The sequence below is a fragment of the Eleutherodactylus coqui genome, chromosome 1 (assembly GCF_035609145.1).
Source record: "Eleutherodactylus coqui strain aEleCoq1 chromosome 1, aEleCoq1.hap1, whole genome shotgun sequence".
NCBI lineage: Eukaryota > Metazoa > Chordata > Amphibia > Anura > Eleutherodactylidae > Eleutherodactylus > Eleutherodactylus coqui.
This window is the reverse complement of record NC_089837.1, coordinates 520983758-520998759: the sequence shown is the minus strand read 5'-3', so window position 1 is coordinate 520998759 and position 15002 is coordinate 520983758. Positions and strand designations below refer to the sequence as shown.

General features: G+C 44.0%; 1 protein-coding gene across 2 annotated transcripts in view; it reads right to left on the bottom strand.

The window, feature by feature from the left end:
* Positions 1-1798: 1798 nt before the first annotated feature.
* LOC136588774 (teneurin-4) overlaps positions 1799-15002 on the bottom strand; it is a 294083-nt gene continuing 280879 nt past the window's right edge. For both annotated transcript variants that reach the window (XM_066588238.1, XM_066588231.1), the window contains 5 exons: positions 14502-14737; positions 13961-14257; positions 12082-13696; positions 10152-10294; positions 1799-6386 (listed from right to left, as the gene is read on the bottom strand). In XM_066588238.1, the coding sequence (XP_066444335.1) occupies positions 5628-6386; positions 10152-10294; positions 12082-13696; positions 13961-14257; positions 14502-14737 (3050 nt within the window). In that variant the 3' untranslated portion in view covers positions 1799-5627. The remainder of the gene's footprint in view (positions 6387-10151; positions 10295-12081; positions 13697-13960; positions 14258-14501; positions 14738-15002) is intronic.

Genomic DNA, 15002 nt, shown 5'->3' with positions numbered 1-15002 from the left:
CACGGTGTAGTTGGCAGCTGACCCACAGGGGTCAAAGGCACGGATGCAAAGCACCGCAAAACAGTCTGAACTGCAATCAGAGAGTTTGGTTTAGTGATGGAGCAGGCAGAGTACCGACGTAATCCAGGTAAAATCAAAGAATTGGGACAGACACAGGAGTCAGAAGCTAGAGACATTGCTAAGTGACTGAGGCAAACTCGCACCAATACTCGGCCAAAGAGGAAGGATCCTCAGCTCAGCTAAATACCAGAATAGCAGCCTAGTACTCGGCAACTAGGATGAGCACTGGGGAGGATTAATTCCTTCAGTGCCGATGGAAAGTATCCAGCTATGAGCCCATTCTACAGGAGCAGAGAGATGCCCGCGTCTGGCTGGAACAGCAAGAGAGCGGCAGATGCGGGTAGTCGGCCTAACCGGATCGCTACTCGGAGTCCAAGAGTCTCTAGATGAGAGATGGAGGATCCTAATTTTGATCTCCCAGAGGCCCAGAACTCTGCCAAAGTCCTAAGCATTGAATTGGACCAAGGATAAATGAAATGAAAAATGCCACCCTGAAGGAAGATCAATGAAAGGGTTGGTCCTTGACCCTGAGGGAAAGGAATGATTTGATTAAAACTTCCCAGGTATATTATCAAAGGGAGAAGGTAAGGGTTTGCATTTTGCCAGAACCTCTTTAGTCACGAGTGTATAGCCTGTTCTTCCAACTGTTATGGAAGAGAGAGGTTACTTACCGTACAAGGAGACTAAGCAGGTTGGGTATGATCAACCCAGTGGTATTCCTAGCGGACACCTACCTAAAGATCATTATAGCCAAATTTTGGACAGCGAGGGCTCCTCTGTGTCTATCCTTCTGTAAGGGATGGTTTCAGCCTTTCTTCCAGGAATGGGAGATGGGTGCAAGTGAAGGACCTTTGCATACTGCACAGATATCTCCCGGCTTATGTTATACCGGTTCTGAAGGTTATGCGCCAATGTGGTCTGGTTATGTGGGAAGTCAGGATGCTGTCAAGGAAATGGCAAGATGAGGATTTTAGCGACTGACTTCCATGGACCATTGGCTCTCGGGGATTGCCAAAGTTGGGATCTGAGGATAGGTCTCATCGTTTAAAACTCTGTAAAATCCCTTTAAAGTACTGGGACTTGGCTTGGTGATGTTTCCATGGTAATCTATATGTAAGAGACAATGTGAAGTGGAGGAGCACCAAGAAAAGGGACTGTCCCCAGGAGGTTTGTGACAAAACACTAGAAAGCATGGACCACTTCCTGCTTCCTTATCCATTTGATATAGAGGTATACAACAAGGTAGGGGCTTCCATCGGTTGACTGCGGTTAGCTGCCCTACAGGGAGTCGTGTTATTGGGTCTTCAGAGACCTACGATGGCAGGATTCGCTTTACTCTTAGTTAGCCTAGTGACTCAACCTTAAATGGACACTGTGTATAAAGAGTACCTGCACTCTCACACAGGAGCTCGTACTCCATTGGCCATTTTTAGCGCTATATGGGATGGTCTTCAGCTGCCAGAAGAAGCCTCCAACGGCCAACGTAGCAGGAGCTCCAGCATGCAAGGGCAGGTATTCTTTAAAGGTAGCTGTGCGGTCATTGCATGGCACGGCATTATGGCTTTCATTGGTTTCAATGCAGACATTTGTATATTAGTTGAACCTGATGTGCAGCGAGTAAAGGAACCTCCGAATTATCTGACACTCCGGGGATGTTTCACACCAAGTTTTCTTTCAAAAGTTTCCAACAATTTGCTTCGCAAAATTAAAAATAATAAATAAAAAAAGATTCGGCCTCTTTATTAAATTACTTTTATTCTCTCATCACTATAATATTTTTATTGTATTTTTTCACTTTTTTGTTACAAAATAACATCTCTAAGTTTTTTCTTTTTTTCTCTTTTTTTTTTTTTGTACAAGACACAGAATAACCAGTAAAGGGATAACCGGTAAACACTTCTATCTACACAGTCACCATTCCATGGAGATGTTTTCCAGGAGGCTCAGACTCGTTTGTAACTGAGTCCAGCTGCTAATTCAGTGGCCACATGAAGCGCTCCTCATCTAGCATCAACCTTAGTAAGTCCGAGCTCCCTTCCAGCCTTGAAGAAACCTCATGGCTTTAATGCTGGGTTTACACGGGACGACTGTGGGCTAAACGACTGCACAAGCGCTGACATCACGGCTCGGGCTGCAGAGCGTTTAGGCAGGAAGTTCACCGCTGACTTCTCGCTCAGTGCTGAACCGGAAGCGTTTACACGCAGCGAGAGGTCAGCGATCCAGCGATTATTTTTATGCTGGTTGAAAATGAGCAATAATGAAAAGTAAACAAACCGTAAACAAAGTTTTTGCATTTAGATGTAAGGATTATCATGCATTTTCGTTCATTTGCACAAATTTTGCGCAGTAAGCGTCCCGTGTAAACGTCCATTAATTCTAGAAGTAAAAGGCGGTAAAGGCTTTTTTTCCTTGGTTGATTATTGACCACAGGGTGAAATTAGCATTTTAAAATATAGAACTGAAAAATACTGTATAGTGCAGGGGGGGGGGGGGGGTGTATGCGGACCCTTGGGGGGGGGGTATATAGATAGTCTGAACCCTTATATTCCACTCTCTGGCCTAACTACTGACCTGCGGTCTGATGACAGTAGTGCAAGGAATACTTCTGTGTGCTTAGTAGTGCAGCTCTAGTCATAGTGTTGAGGATCGGAACCTTAAAGGGCAATTCCAGAAACTGAAAAATTTACCAAAATTATCCAGTAAAAATTTAAAAAAACGAAATCAAAAAAGTTGCAAAAAGTTAATTTTGTTAAATCCCTTTTAATCTATGTAAAAATTCATTCCCATCATGCCCAACGGCGTAACACAGAAGTCATAAGGTCTTTAGAATGGGAGGAGATTTGTCACATGATCACAGTCACTCCCTGCTGGGTGATGTACTACATATGAACAGGGGGAGAGAAGCGACAACAGCTGTGAGCTCATTTACTGCTGTCCTGACACGCTGTGGTCAATACTGGAATAGTTCCTTGAAAGTCCCAAAAGGGGATCCGGACAAGTAGGAGAATTTACAGGTAAATGGAGTTGCCCTTTAAGAGTGTCCACTGTAACACGTCAGTGGATGAGGAGAACATATTATGGCTCTAATCACATTACTGAAACCAAGGTAAAGGAGTCTGTTCACATTTGTACTGCAGGTTCTGCTAGGAGTACATACAGCGCCATTCCTCCTGTCAAAACAATGGACACTGTGGTGGAATCCAACAGTATTAATGGTGTCAGGTGGCGCTAGAGTCCATCCTGTGACAGATCTAGTACAGCATTGTGGCTTCCATTATAAACTGAAGCTACACTGCAGATAAGAAGTGTCTGCCATCAGCATTTACTACTATAATACTGCCCCCTATAGGCAAGAATATGGATCTGAATGAGTAAAATTGCCCTTTAGGATCTGTTCTGTCAAGCCTACTTAAAGGGGTTGCTTAGGATCAGAAGAACATGGCTCCTCTCTTCCAAAAACAGCACCACTCTTGTCCACAGGTTGTACGTGGCATTGCCGCTGAGCCCCCTTCACTTCAGTGGAGCATAAATGCAATACCCCACACGACGCATGGACAGTTGGGCTGTTTTTTCATGTAAGAAAGCAGCCATGTTTCTTTTTAGGGTTGGATCTCAGCAGTGGGAAGAAAGGAAATCCATTTTCCACCGAGAAGATCTTTCTTCTTCCTTCTGTTGGGATTCAATCCAATTTCTTGTCCAAAAATGGTAAAAAAGTCAAAAGGTAAAACATATGGAAAAAGGTTTAAAAAATGTTAGCCTTTAATATATGGTTGTTCTTGGTAGTCACCAAATGTCCCATGACCAAACCAGGCCAGCAATCACTTCCTGTCCGACTTCGTACAGAATATTTGATCCACTTCATCCTGCATGTAGGTACGGGGACAACCAGCCCTTGGGACGAGGAGTCGTTGGAAGAGGCTGCTGGCCCACATCGGGAAGGGACGGATAAGCTGTGGAAACCATGACTGTCATCTGTGATTATTTGGCGTACTGGACAGGGGCCACACACCTAGTGAGTAACCCATAGAGCCCATCGCCAGTGGCGCCATAGGAACATTTTTTAATTTTAGCCATTTGTCTGACTTGTAACGTTTGGTACAGAGGATATCAGTGGGCACCAATTACAAAGAGTATGACCTATATTCATGAGGGCCACTCGACTTTCACGGCTACTCAGTTAGAAAGGAGTCTGAATCGACCTGTAACCTTGACGCATCCATTCCCAACATAACAGCTGTCAGTTAAATAAAAAATAAAAAAAAATATATAAATTAAAAAATAATCACACCCTGCCAACAGAATTGCATGTTGCTTGGCTAAGGTCTATGAAAAGTTGTAGCCTAACAGCAGGGAAGAACAGTCTGGATGGTTCTGAAATGAAATGTACATAACACATTCAACAACCGATGCATGAGATGATGTTCCTTTAAGAGGGAAGAGCGCCTCCCAATATAGAAGTGCCGGCAGCCATTTTTACCGCGTCATAGGACTAAGAACCGGGTGACTTTACTGAGAGGGGGCTGTCCCTGGTTGCTTGATCTCGATATGGCTGCCTCTGCTGTGAGCACACTTCAACATAACAAGCCACAAAAACATAAAAGAAAAAGAAAACAAAACAGACACCATCTTTTAAAACCGTTGGTCATGTCAAGATCGTGGTCCCATAGTTACGGTACGTCTATATCGGGAGCCCCAAAAACACTTTGTGTCCCACGTGAAAGTGGAGAAAGTCCTGCTGTCCTCTAGAGGCACAAAAATTTTAAGTTATCGTTGGGTCCCATCATCACCCATTTTGGGGGTGTTTGGAGAAAAAGAAAGAAAAATACACAGAAAGCTGAGCCGTCTCAAGTCTCATCCGAACCTGTGAGAAGGGGAGGGGGGGGGGAAAATACTATCAACTGTATTTGAAATGTAACACAAGCAACACATCAGGGGGGACAGAGAATCCATGAATCCATTCTCCCGCATACTGTCTCAAGACACAAAGGAAATGATATGAACAGTTTTGGTTAAAATCAAGGCAAATTTCAGTTCTCGAAAAAAGTTAGAGCTGAATAGATATTTTTGTCTTTTTTTTTTGTCCACTTCATCCTCGTCTTTGAAGGCGTGTTGATCCCTGCTCCGGAGATGATGATAGAAACTTTCTGCACAGACATCCGTGTTTTATGTAAAATTTTTATGATTTTGAAATCGAGACCTCGTACCTGTGGATGTACTCCTCACAAGGGGTAAAAAAAAAAAAAAAAAATTCGCTGCGATCACGCTACGGTAAAATACCTTCTGCTCATTTCCAACATGTGTGAAGGCCAACTTTATTGGTTAAAAGATTTAAAAAAAAAAGTTAAAAAAAGTTTGCCTTTTTTAAAAGTTCAACCGCGAGATCGCTTCTTTTTTCAAGGTTTATTTTGTTGTTTTTGCTTACTTTATTTTTTATTCTTTTTAAAGATTTTTTTATGGGTTTTTTTTTTGTTTTTTTTTTACAAAAAGGCTTGGATTACAACACAGTTCAGGTACGCGGCCACCACAGTAGCTGTCTTTGGCAAGAAGTCAACACGATGACGTCTATGTCACCTTCTGCCCATTTCACTCTGTCTCATAAAATGGATGTTGTTCGCGCTGTCTGAAAGTTCTGGATATAACTCCACGGAAATGACGTAATAACCATCGTAGCCCTGAACCCGACCTGTGCTTAGTAATTGTTGTTTTTCTCCTTCTGTCCATGTTCGGAGACCCTCCTCACCATCTCGAAGTCTCTGGTGCTCTTTGAGCCATGCCTGAGACACTGCCTTTTGTCTGGCCATGTCCAACACACGAACCTTCTCCTCGTCCAAGGTGGTCCCGTAACGAGTGTTGAGGCACAAGGTGCCATATTGTAGCTGGATGTCTGTATACCGTCTAGTCCTTGCACCCAGAACAGTGTTGATCTGAGATACGGTTACGTTGACCCCGTTCTCCAAGGTTCTCCTGCCACCACTGAGCCCTAAAATAGACAGGTCGTTTTCTGGGGGTCCTTGCTTTATAAAATAATGAGTGTCAACTCCATCGATGGTGAAATGCAAGTTCTCCAAGTACTGGGCGTTGTTCAAGATGGCAGCAATACGTCTTCCGTCCTCATTGGCAACACTAATGATGTCGGTAGTGACGCGGCCGTCTTTCTTTGCAAACTTCACTCCTTTTCCAAAAATGGAGCCAACGGTGGCAAATTTCTTACTGCCTTTATCCGACTGACAGCCGGCAATGGGGGACTTGTAGACGGTTTCGAACCTTTCCAGTGTGACGAATGCTTGTAGCTGTTTCTGGACCTCGCACTGTACGCCCAAGATTGACTGCAAGACAAGAGGGAAAGAAGTTACTACATTTAGAAATACTTTATAGACATTTCAAGTTAGTCTAATGGCTGGAGCAGGACACGCCACCGTACGCTAAAACGAAGGCGCGGTAGAACTCTTCCAGAGTCTCATAGACTTTTACCAGCGTCACTACAAAGTGTCACTGCCTGTAAGGCAACTGACTAAAGCAGAAGCCCTCCTCCCCTAATGCCTCGTCTATACTAAAGCTGACTGTACATTTATGAAACCAGCTGGATCGCCCGTGGGATCTTTTATATAAACAATCCCATCGATTCTGATACTCGAAGAAAAAAAAATTAAGGCAACGGTGCAAAATAGAAAAATTAGTCTTTACTCACCTAAGTGTCCTCCGTCCAGTGAAGGAGCCCCAGTCACCGTTGCCCAATGAGCAGTAAGTGATTGCTACCAGTTTATTCCAGGTGTGGAATAGTGGTGACTGGGCCTCATGTGCTAGACGGGAGGGAGGGGGGGGGGGGGGGCATTAAAGGAGGCAAGTATAGACCTATTTCTTTTTTTTTGCCCCATTTTGAAAAGATTTGGCCAATCATGCCATACTCTTGCAATGTCGGATCAGATTTTTGGCAGACAGAGGTCTGCCATTGCAAACGATTGTTTGTAATAAAGGAGTATTCTGGGCCTTTACCACTGTTGACCCAGGATAGGTCATCAATAGTTTAATCAGCAGAGGTCTGACACTTGAGATCCCCGCCAACCAGCTGATCCTCCTGCCGGCCAGCTTAAGTCCCAACCTTTCCACTATCTGTGTGCAGAGATTTTTATGGACTTCCTGTCAGTCCTTCCACTGAGGCACACTGTAGTCAGTGTCTCCATAATCAGAAATGGTTGCGTTAAAAAAGGGAAATACCACTTCTAGCTGTTTTGCTACAGGAAGCAGACAGCTCCGCACATTGCACAGTGGCCTGAGTTGGTACTGCAGGGTGAGTATCATTCACTTCAATAGGTCTCAGCCTGGAGTACCAATCCCGGCCACTGTTCAATGTATGGAGCTGTCTGTTTCCTGCAGCAAAACCGCTAGAAGTGGGACAACCCCTTTAACCTGCACACAAATGGAGAAAAGACCACCATTAGGTTTATTATACCTTTAAGATGCATGTTAAAGTAACACGTTTAACCCCCTGAATCCTCTCGGGTTAAACAATGTGGGTGGGTTGTCTCACAGGGATCTTCTGAATCCTTGAAAATTTCAGTTTTTTGGCTGTTTTAACTAGAAGTTTAGGATGATTGATCTGCAGCCTTTTTAGTTCCAAAAACATCACGCTGAGTGTCAAGTTATTGAAGAGCGACTGAAAATGACTTGCAGCGGCTTGATGAAAGCTTCCCTACATGGAAAGGTCAGAGTGTGTGCGGAGCGATCAGCTACAACGGGGAGTCTGCAAAGTCACCGACAGCTTCTGACTGGCAGAATTATCATTGTTCTTAAATGAAAGATTGTACGGTCATTTACTTAAGGAGACGGCGTCCCCATTACCGGCCTCCTTGGGGTTTACTACATTCCTCCTAATCACATCTAGTACAAATCAACTGATCAGAGGGGTGAAAAACAGCCTCTTCCCTCTTTGGGCTCCATCATCATTCAGAAGAGCCAAGAGGGGCTACATAACACCCCTCCCGGCAGACATGATGCTTAAGGAACTGTCAGGACGTTGGGTTTGGCCTCTACAGGCCCTCGGAGCTTGGGGACATACATACAGCTACTTTTTACAGTTGACTTAAAGGGGTTGTCCAGGATTAGAAGAACATGGCTGTCTTCTTCCTTAGCGTAACGGTATTACAGCTCAACTCTACTGAAGAGAACAGAGCTGAACTGTAGTACCGCGTCCACATACATGGACAGGAGTGGTGCTGTTTGTGGAGCAAAGAAACCAAGTTTTTCTAATTCTGGAAACCCCTTTAACGGAGACACCGTGAGCCAAATTTTGAGACATATGATCTTCCCCTTAAACATATAAGCCTCCCCACTGGAATGTACTGAATCATGACTTTTGATCCCCAGAAAACACCATAAATTGCGAGCTACTGCGCCCCTTACCTGAGCGGCAGCCGTAGTGCCCGTTGTATCTGAGTGACAGCCAAAGTACCCCCAATCCAAGTAAGGCCGGGCTCACACGAGCGGGTTGCCTTCCACATGAGGGGAGGCCTACAGACCCAGTGTACGGAACCTTACTGTATTGCGTAGGACCGCGGGGGCTTGCCGGCGGTCACATGCAGTACAGTTTGTTTGTATTTCCCGCACCGTCGCTTCACGATGACGCCAGTACCCGCGGCCCGTACGCAATGTTAATAGAGCATGCTTCAAGTTTTCTTCCACTCGCGGAATACACAATTCGTATCCACGAGTGTGAAGGAATATTCAAAAATGCATGACTTTCCATGCCCGCATTTTACCACAGAGAGTCTGTGCAGGCGCAGTGTTCAGCGGCGCCAACCTCCTGAGAACCAACTCTGGCGCTAGTCGCCCTTTAAAAAAACAGACCCTCAGAATCGCACAAAGCATTAATATCCCCCCCCCCCCCTCCTTCATATTTTTGCATTTTAAAAGAGTAGCGAGCTCGGCGGCGGCGGCGATGAATGGCGCACTGGCTGTATTGTTGGCTGCTGCAGCTCTCTGACTAATGGATGCTTTTGGACATACATAATTGATTGCATCACAAATTAAAAAGTCATTTAGCCGTAACCACTTGAAAGTGTAAAATCCATTATGTGTCGATACAGGCGCATGGTGTGAAATCTCACAGAGAAAGTGTTTTAACTGGAGACCTTGGAGACCATGGAAGCAGAAGAGATGGTAGGCACAGAAGGGCAGGAGGCGAGAGGGGGTGGGGGCCATCCTGTTTTTAGAAAGTTTGTAACCTTTTAGTAAAACTTTTTGAAATTTGATTTCTTCAAAGTTCCTCTGGGATGGTTTGGTCCTAAAAGTGAAAGATTTCCCTCAAGGACTCGGACCAGCTCAATTTCACAATTATATTGTCCTCAAAGCCAACAAGTAAATGCTGAAAAGTGCTGAAGATTTAAAGGTACCTTCACACGGGGCAATTATCACCCAAATTCACACCGGAGACAGCGAATCTGGGGGATAACCGTCCCGTGTAGACGCTGCCGCTGACAGGGCACTAAGCGAGAAATCACTCACTTGTCATAGTCACTTGGTGTTTAGCAAAACTAAAAACCGAGCGACCATCGGTCCGTGTCAACAGGATGTTATTCAACTATGAACGACTGCCTGTTTACCATCAAGGGAGGTGGGTGGGCCAGAACGATCCCCTGCCTCTCAGCCTCTGTTCACAGAATGACGATCGTTCATGTGCCTATGTACATGAGCGATAGTTGGGTGGTAGTCTATGGGACAGCCCGTGTCAAGGGACCTTAAGAGAGAGTTCTAAAATGACTGTCCAGTCACGTGTAAATAAAGCTTAAAAGTTTTGAATATGGAGCTCCAAATCCCCAATTAAATAAAGAGAGGCCAATGGAAGTAAGGGAACTAGTAGCACTTGGGAGATTATGGGTCATGGGACCTTTGTTCTACCAATAGGTGGGGTTGGATTTAATCTGGAGTGGGAAAACATTAAGGCATTTAAGGTGAACACAATAGTATAGATGTTAGGTAAACTTTCCCACCCTTCATATCAGCTGAGGAAGCCACTTAGAAGAGTAGCGAAACGTTGACCTACAGCAGATAGATAGTCGTCATAGTAATGTCTTTACTCTGGTGTAACCCATTACCTTGCTGTTATCCCATTCCTGGGTCTTCATTTGAGTGTTTATCAACTCATAGGATGGCTCCATGGCATCAATGTCTGGACGGGGGTAACCGGGGATCACGTTGTGCAGCTGAAAACCAAAAGTGAGCAGCCAACTGTTGACATCTGGTGTGAGGAGCAGAGAAGGAGACAAGAGTGAGTTTCAGAAAAGTTCAGTGCCTATGCAAGTACTTTGCTTTACTTGGACTGATTCTAAGTACTTTTTCATGGACATATTATTGGGCATGAACATTAGTTTGTCCAATCATTGGGCCATGTAGAAGGGACAACAATCAGCCAAGAACTGACCCAACACCTGCTAGTCAACTCATGGTTGTTTTTTTTAGCAAGCATAAAAATGCTTGCATGTCGGCTGCACATTGCCCCGTATAAACAGGGAGATCTACAGCCGACCAATGACAGCGCCAATGATCGGTCACCCCCATACCGATTCGTGGCCCATGAAAAGGAAATGCAAATGAATGCCAATCGACATGCTTTGTCAATGAGCACTTATTACATCGGGCCATGTAAAAGAACCCTTATACTCCATTTGTAGCTGGAGCCATAGTGAGAATTCTTCCTGTGCATTGTGGGAGCTCAGCTAAGCCATTAGGTCAGGTGACAATCCGTGGATACATACCAGGTAGTCACTAACAGAATCTTTACTCACTCTGGATGTAGTAGAAAACAGGATAGAACTACAAATCCGTACAATAGAAATTATACAAAGCATTTGCAAAGCTTCCCAACATGTTTTGTAGATTTAAACTGTGACCTATTATAGAATGTGGACGTGCCCTTTAAGAAACGGATCTACAATTGTATGGAAATTCACCGCATTTTGATGATTTTGCAGTGTAGAAATGAAAGCAGATGTGAGAGCCGGCAGCAGCAGCAGCATCTGCATTGTCCATGGATGGTTAATCTCAACTACGGCCCACATTCTTCTGAACACTTTCTTCACCCATTACTGGAACAAAGGCTCCTGGTATAATAATCAATCACATCGTGAGCTGCCTTTTATTAACGCCCTTGAAAAAGGAACCAAAAAAGGCTGAGGTCGTGATCAAATGCCACGTTTAATTAACTGCCAGCTTGCAAGTTGTAAAAAGTTACTATTTAATGATGCTGTATACAACGCCTTACGAAGACCTGCTACAGAAGAGCAAAGAACCCAGATGATTAGGGGATGGGTAGAAAAGCATTTGACATTGAAGAGTGTGGATCAGTCATTATTTTAATTCTGCATCCATATTTGGAAATATTTTGCATTACATTAAGGATAATCCATTTTGGGGGTCAAAATGAAAATCGTGGGCTCTCCGACCCTAAAACATTTGGAGACCTCATTTTCTGACTTACAATACACAGACAACCACTGATAAGCTCTGGGTAGTCAGACAAATGGATTCTTTAAAGGTCAACTGGATGAGGGGTCAAACTAAGTTATCTAAAATCGACCCACTACATCAATGGGAGGTGATGGAACTTTGGACCAGAGATGGATGATAGGCTAGAAAAGTGGTCAAATAGTGGTGAATGGGGATCAAAATCTGAAATCTAGTTCTGGGTGTAGTTTCATAAACTAGTATCTGAACATGTCCTTCAAAAATTCATGCTCTACTCTAGCCATTGAAAAAAAAAACAACAAGCTGAAGACTCAACCTTGGTGTCAAGCTCTTCAGTGGGTCATAAGTTCATTAAAACTTTTTAGATGAGTGATGGGCTGAGCTAAGGCTCATGAGAACTTGGCTTATGTCCCTAGTCAGAAGGATGCCCATACATTGCATGGCCAGCTTCCAAAGGTCAACATTTTACCTCCTGAAGACACTGTTGTCATATATAAACCCACTAATGACACCATAAAATGAAGAAACTGTATTGGGGTCAAGCGGTTCTACTGGACTTACCCGTCATATAACATTTTGTATCCTGGGCTCTGCTCACAGGGTTGTTGTTTTTAAACATGTACAAGTTGAAGGGCAATATGTTGGTGGTGCTAAGCTGCTTCCATATATCATGGTCAGGACTAGTCCACCGACCAGCTAGTACATCGTAATCTCGACGACCCATGTGGATGAGTTTAGTGAGAGGGTCAAAGAGTCCACCATGGTAGCCTATAACAAGCTGAAAGTTAGGATTTGAGTCCAGGTAGATTTCGCCATATGCTGTATAAAGAATTTGTTTAATCATCAGTCCAGAACCGGTGAAGACTGCCATGGGAGTACCAATGTTGTCACAAGCAATGTAAAACTCATCCCCACTGCTTAATTCCATGGCGAAGAGATGGCCTTGTAAGTCATAATATAGAGAGGCTATCTCCGAACTGGAATGGTTGTAGAAATGGGTGATCCTAGTGGGGTTGGCAAGATCAGCATAGAAGAACTGTAAATGTTGACCATTGTTGGTCTTTCGGGAGATTCTCCTTCCAAGACCATCGTATCGATATTTCACGCTCCAACCACTGATTTTATTATAAGCTTTCACAAGTAGACTGGCGGAGTTGTACTCAAACATATCACTTCCTCTCTGCTTGAGGAAGCCATCTTCATCCATCCGATACTGAACATCTCCAAGTCTGGTTATCCGATCCCTCAAATCGTATCTTAGTGGCATGAGGCGGATGCTGTTTCCTGGATTCAACAAATGCAAGTTTCCATTTAGGTCATAATTGTATCTCCATTGCTGCTTGTCATTGACAAATACTGTCTGTAATTGTCCATCGTTGTCATATTCATAGGTGTACCTTGTAGAATTTGCATAGGGTCCAACCTTCAGCTCCTTCTTCACCACCCGACCCATGTTGTCATATTGCAACATCATCCAAAACATCATGGATCTGAATATTTCATATTGCAATTCCCGTACCCGCCCATAGGTGTCAAACTGCTTTGTATGGGTCATGACTGCTGTGGTGATGATCTGGTTGATATTATAATAAATAACTCCAAATTTGCCGAATTGCTCGGTTTTGCCAGACACGTCGTCGTATCTGTACAAGTCAATGGGCAGCGGTGTCTCGTTAATGACGGCCTGCATACTGGTGACTCGAAAACTGTTGTCATAGTTATAGTCAAATCTGGCGTTGACCATTCCTTCCTCGGTAAATCGGAAAATCTGCCGATCAATCAGAGGTCCTATCTGACGGTAACGGATCGTACATGTAAATCCATCATTTTGCAAGTTGACAGTCTTCAACATGCCAGCCGTTTCATCGTACATGAATGCTATTTTGGTGGTGTCATACAGGATCTCGGCAAGTTTTGACAGTTTGCCATATTCGTAGATTACCCGTCTCCCAGTCCCCATGTATAGAGTTTGCAACAACTGCCCTTCCTCTGAGAAGTCCTGGATCACTGAGGCATTGCCCTCAGGGGGTCGGTAAATATTTCGATAATATCCTATGGAACGGATGGTCTCCAGCGTTTGTCGAGCCACATTGGGCATAGTGACAGAAGACAGACGATTGTTTTTGTCGAACTCAAAGATGTACTGTCTCTGGCTATGAAGTAGTAACACCATGGACTGAAAAAGAAAGAAAACTGTGAATGTTGGTACTTAGTCATGACTACTGCTCTGAGTTACTCTATTCATCCTTCCATTGATCACAAAAACCTATAAAATTACATTTTGAGTTACATTTTTAAATTATGTTTTTGAAATTACATTTTTGGCATAAAATTTTGAAACTAAAAACTTTGATTGTCGATAGATTTACCATCACACTGATGAGAACTCTTGATAAACTAATTCATGAGGATTCGTAAGTACATACTAAAGGCTACACACCTTTTCTAGGTAGGTATAGGTCCATGACTTCCCATCAGCAAAGGTCCTGGATATGATTCTCCCAGCTTGGTCATATTCCATTCTCTCGGACATGGTTCCTCTCTGAATTCCTGCCACATGACCTCCAGGAGAGTAGGTTACGTTTACTCCATTTAGGCCGTTGGATGGAGACCAGAGGCTTGGCCTACCAGCATGGTCATATAGGATCCTCAGGGTGAACTTCCTGTGGTCATCATTAATCTTCTCAGTTCTTGTGACGCGATCGAAATCTAAAGAGAGCAGGTTCCTGTTGTGTACCTATAAGAAATGTTGAACATTTGTGTTATTATTACTTTATTAGTTGAGGTATACGTGTAAATTCTAAGCAACCACCCAACCCCCATGCCTGAACCGTTACTAGGTGTAGAAGCACAGATACATTGACACCGTCCACAGTAGGGCTACCATTAAAAATAGATGGGCAAGAGAAGGCAACCAATTACTTCCAAGTCTTACGATAAAACTGCAATGGTAAAAATAAGGAGAAAATTATATTACTTACCCTCAGGCGCCGACCAAAAACAGTGACCTGCCCCCGTGCCTGTTCCTTACGCTGCCTCCATTCTACCAAATTCAGACCATTGTCTATAGGTAGGGTGACATTACGTTTGCCAACGGTGGGGTTCACTGTACCGGCAAGGAGGTGAGGTTCTGTTTGAAGGGCGACTTCCATGCCATTGGCTAGAATGAGCCTTAGGGATCCATCTGCCCCAATGTAATAACTGTTCCTCACTTGATCTAAAAAAACAAAGGAAAGTTTGGGTTAATTGGTTTGGTTTGGGCCAAATGCAAGCAATTAAAAATAAAGCGAAGGTAGAATGTGGCCGAGCCTAAATATTTGGCAAGCCCAGGAGAGCTGAGACTGCTAGGCGCAACAGAGCCCAATCTGCTAGAAGAAGGTCCGGCTAACTTACGGCAAGGTCCGTCTAACTTACGGCAAGGTCCGGCTAACTTACGGCAAGGTCCAAGGTCCAGTTAACTTACCTTCCATGGTTACCAAGAC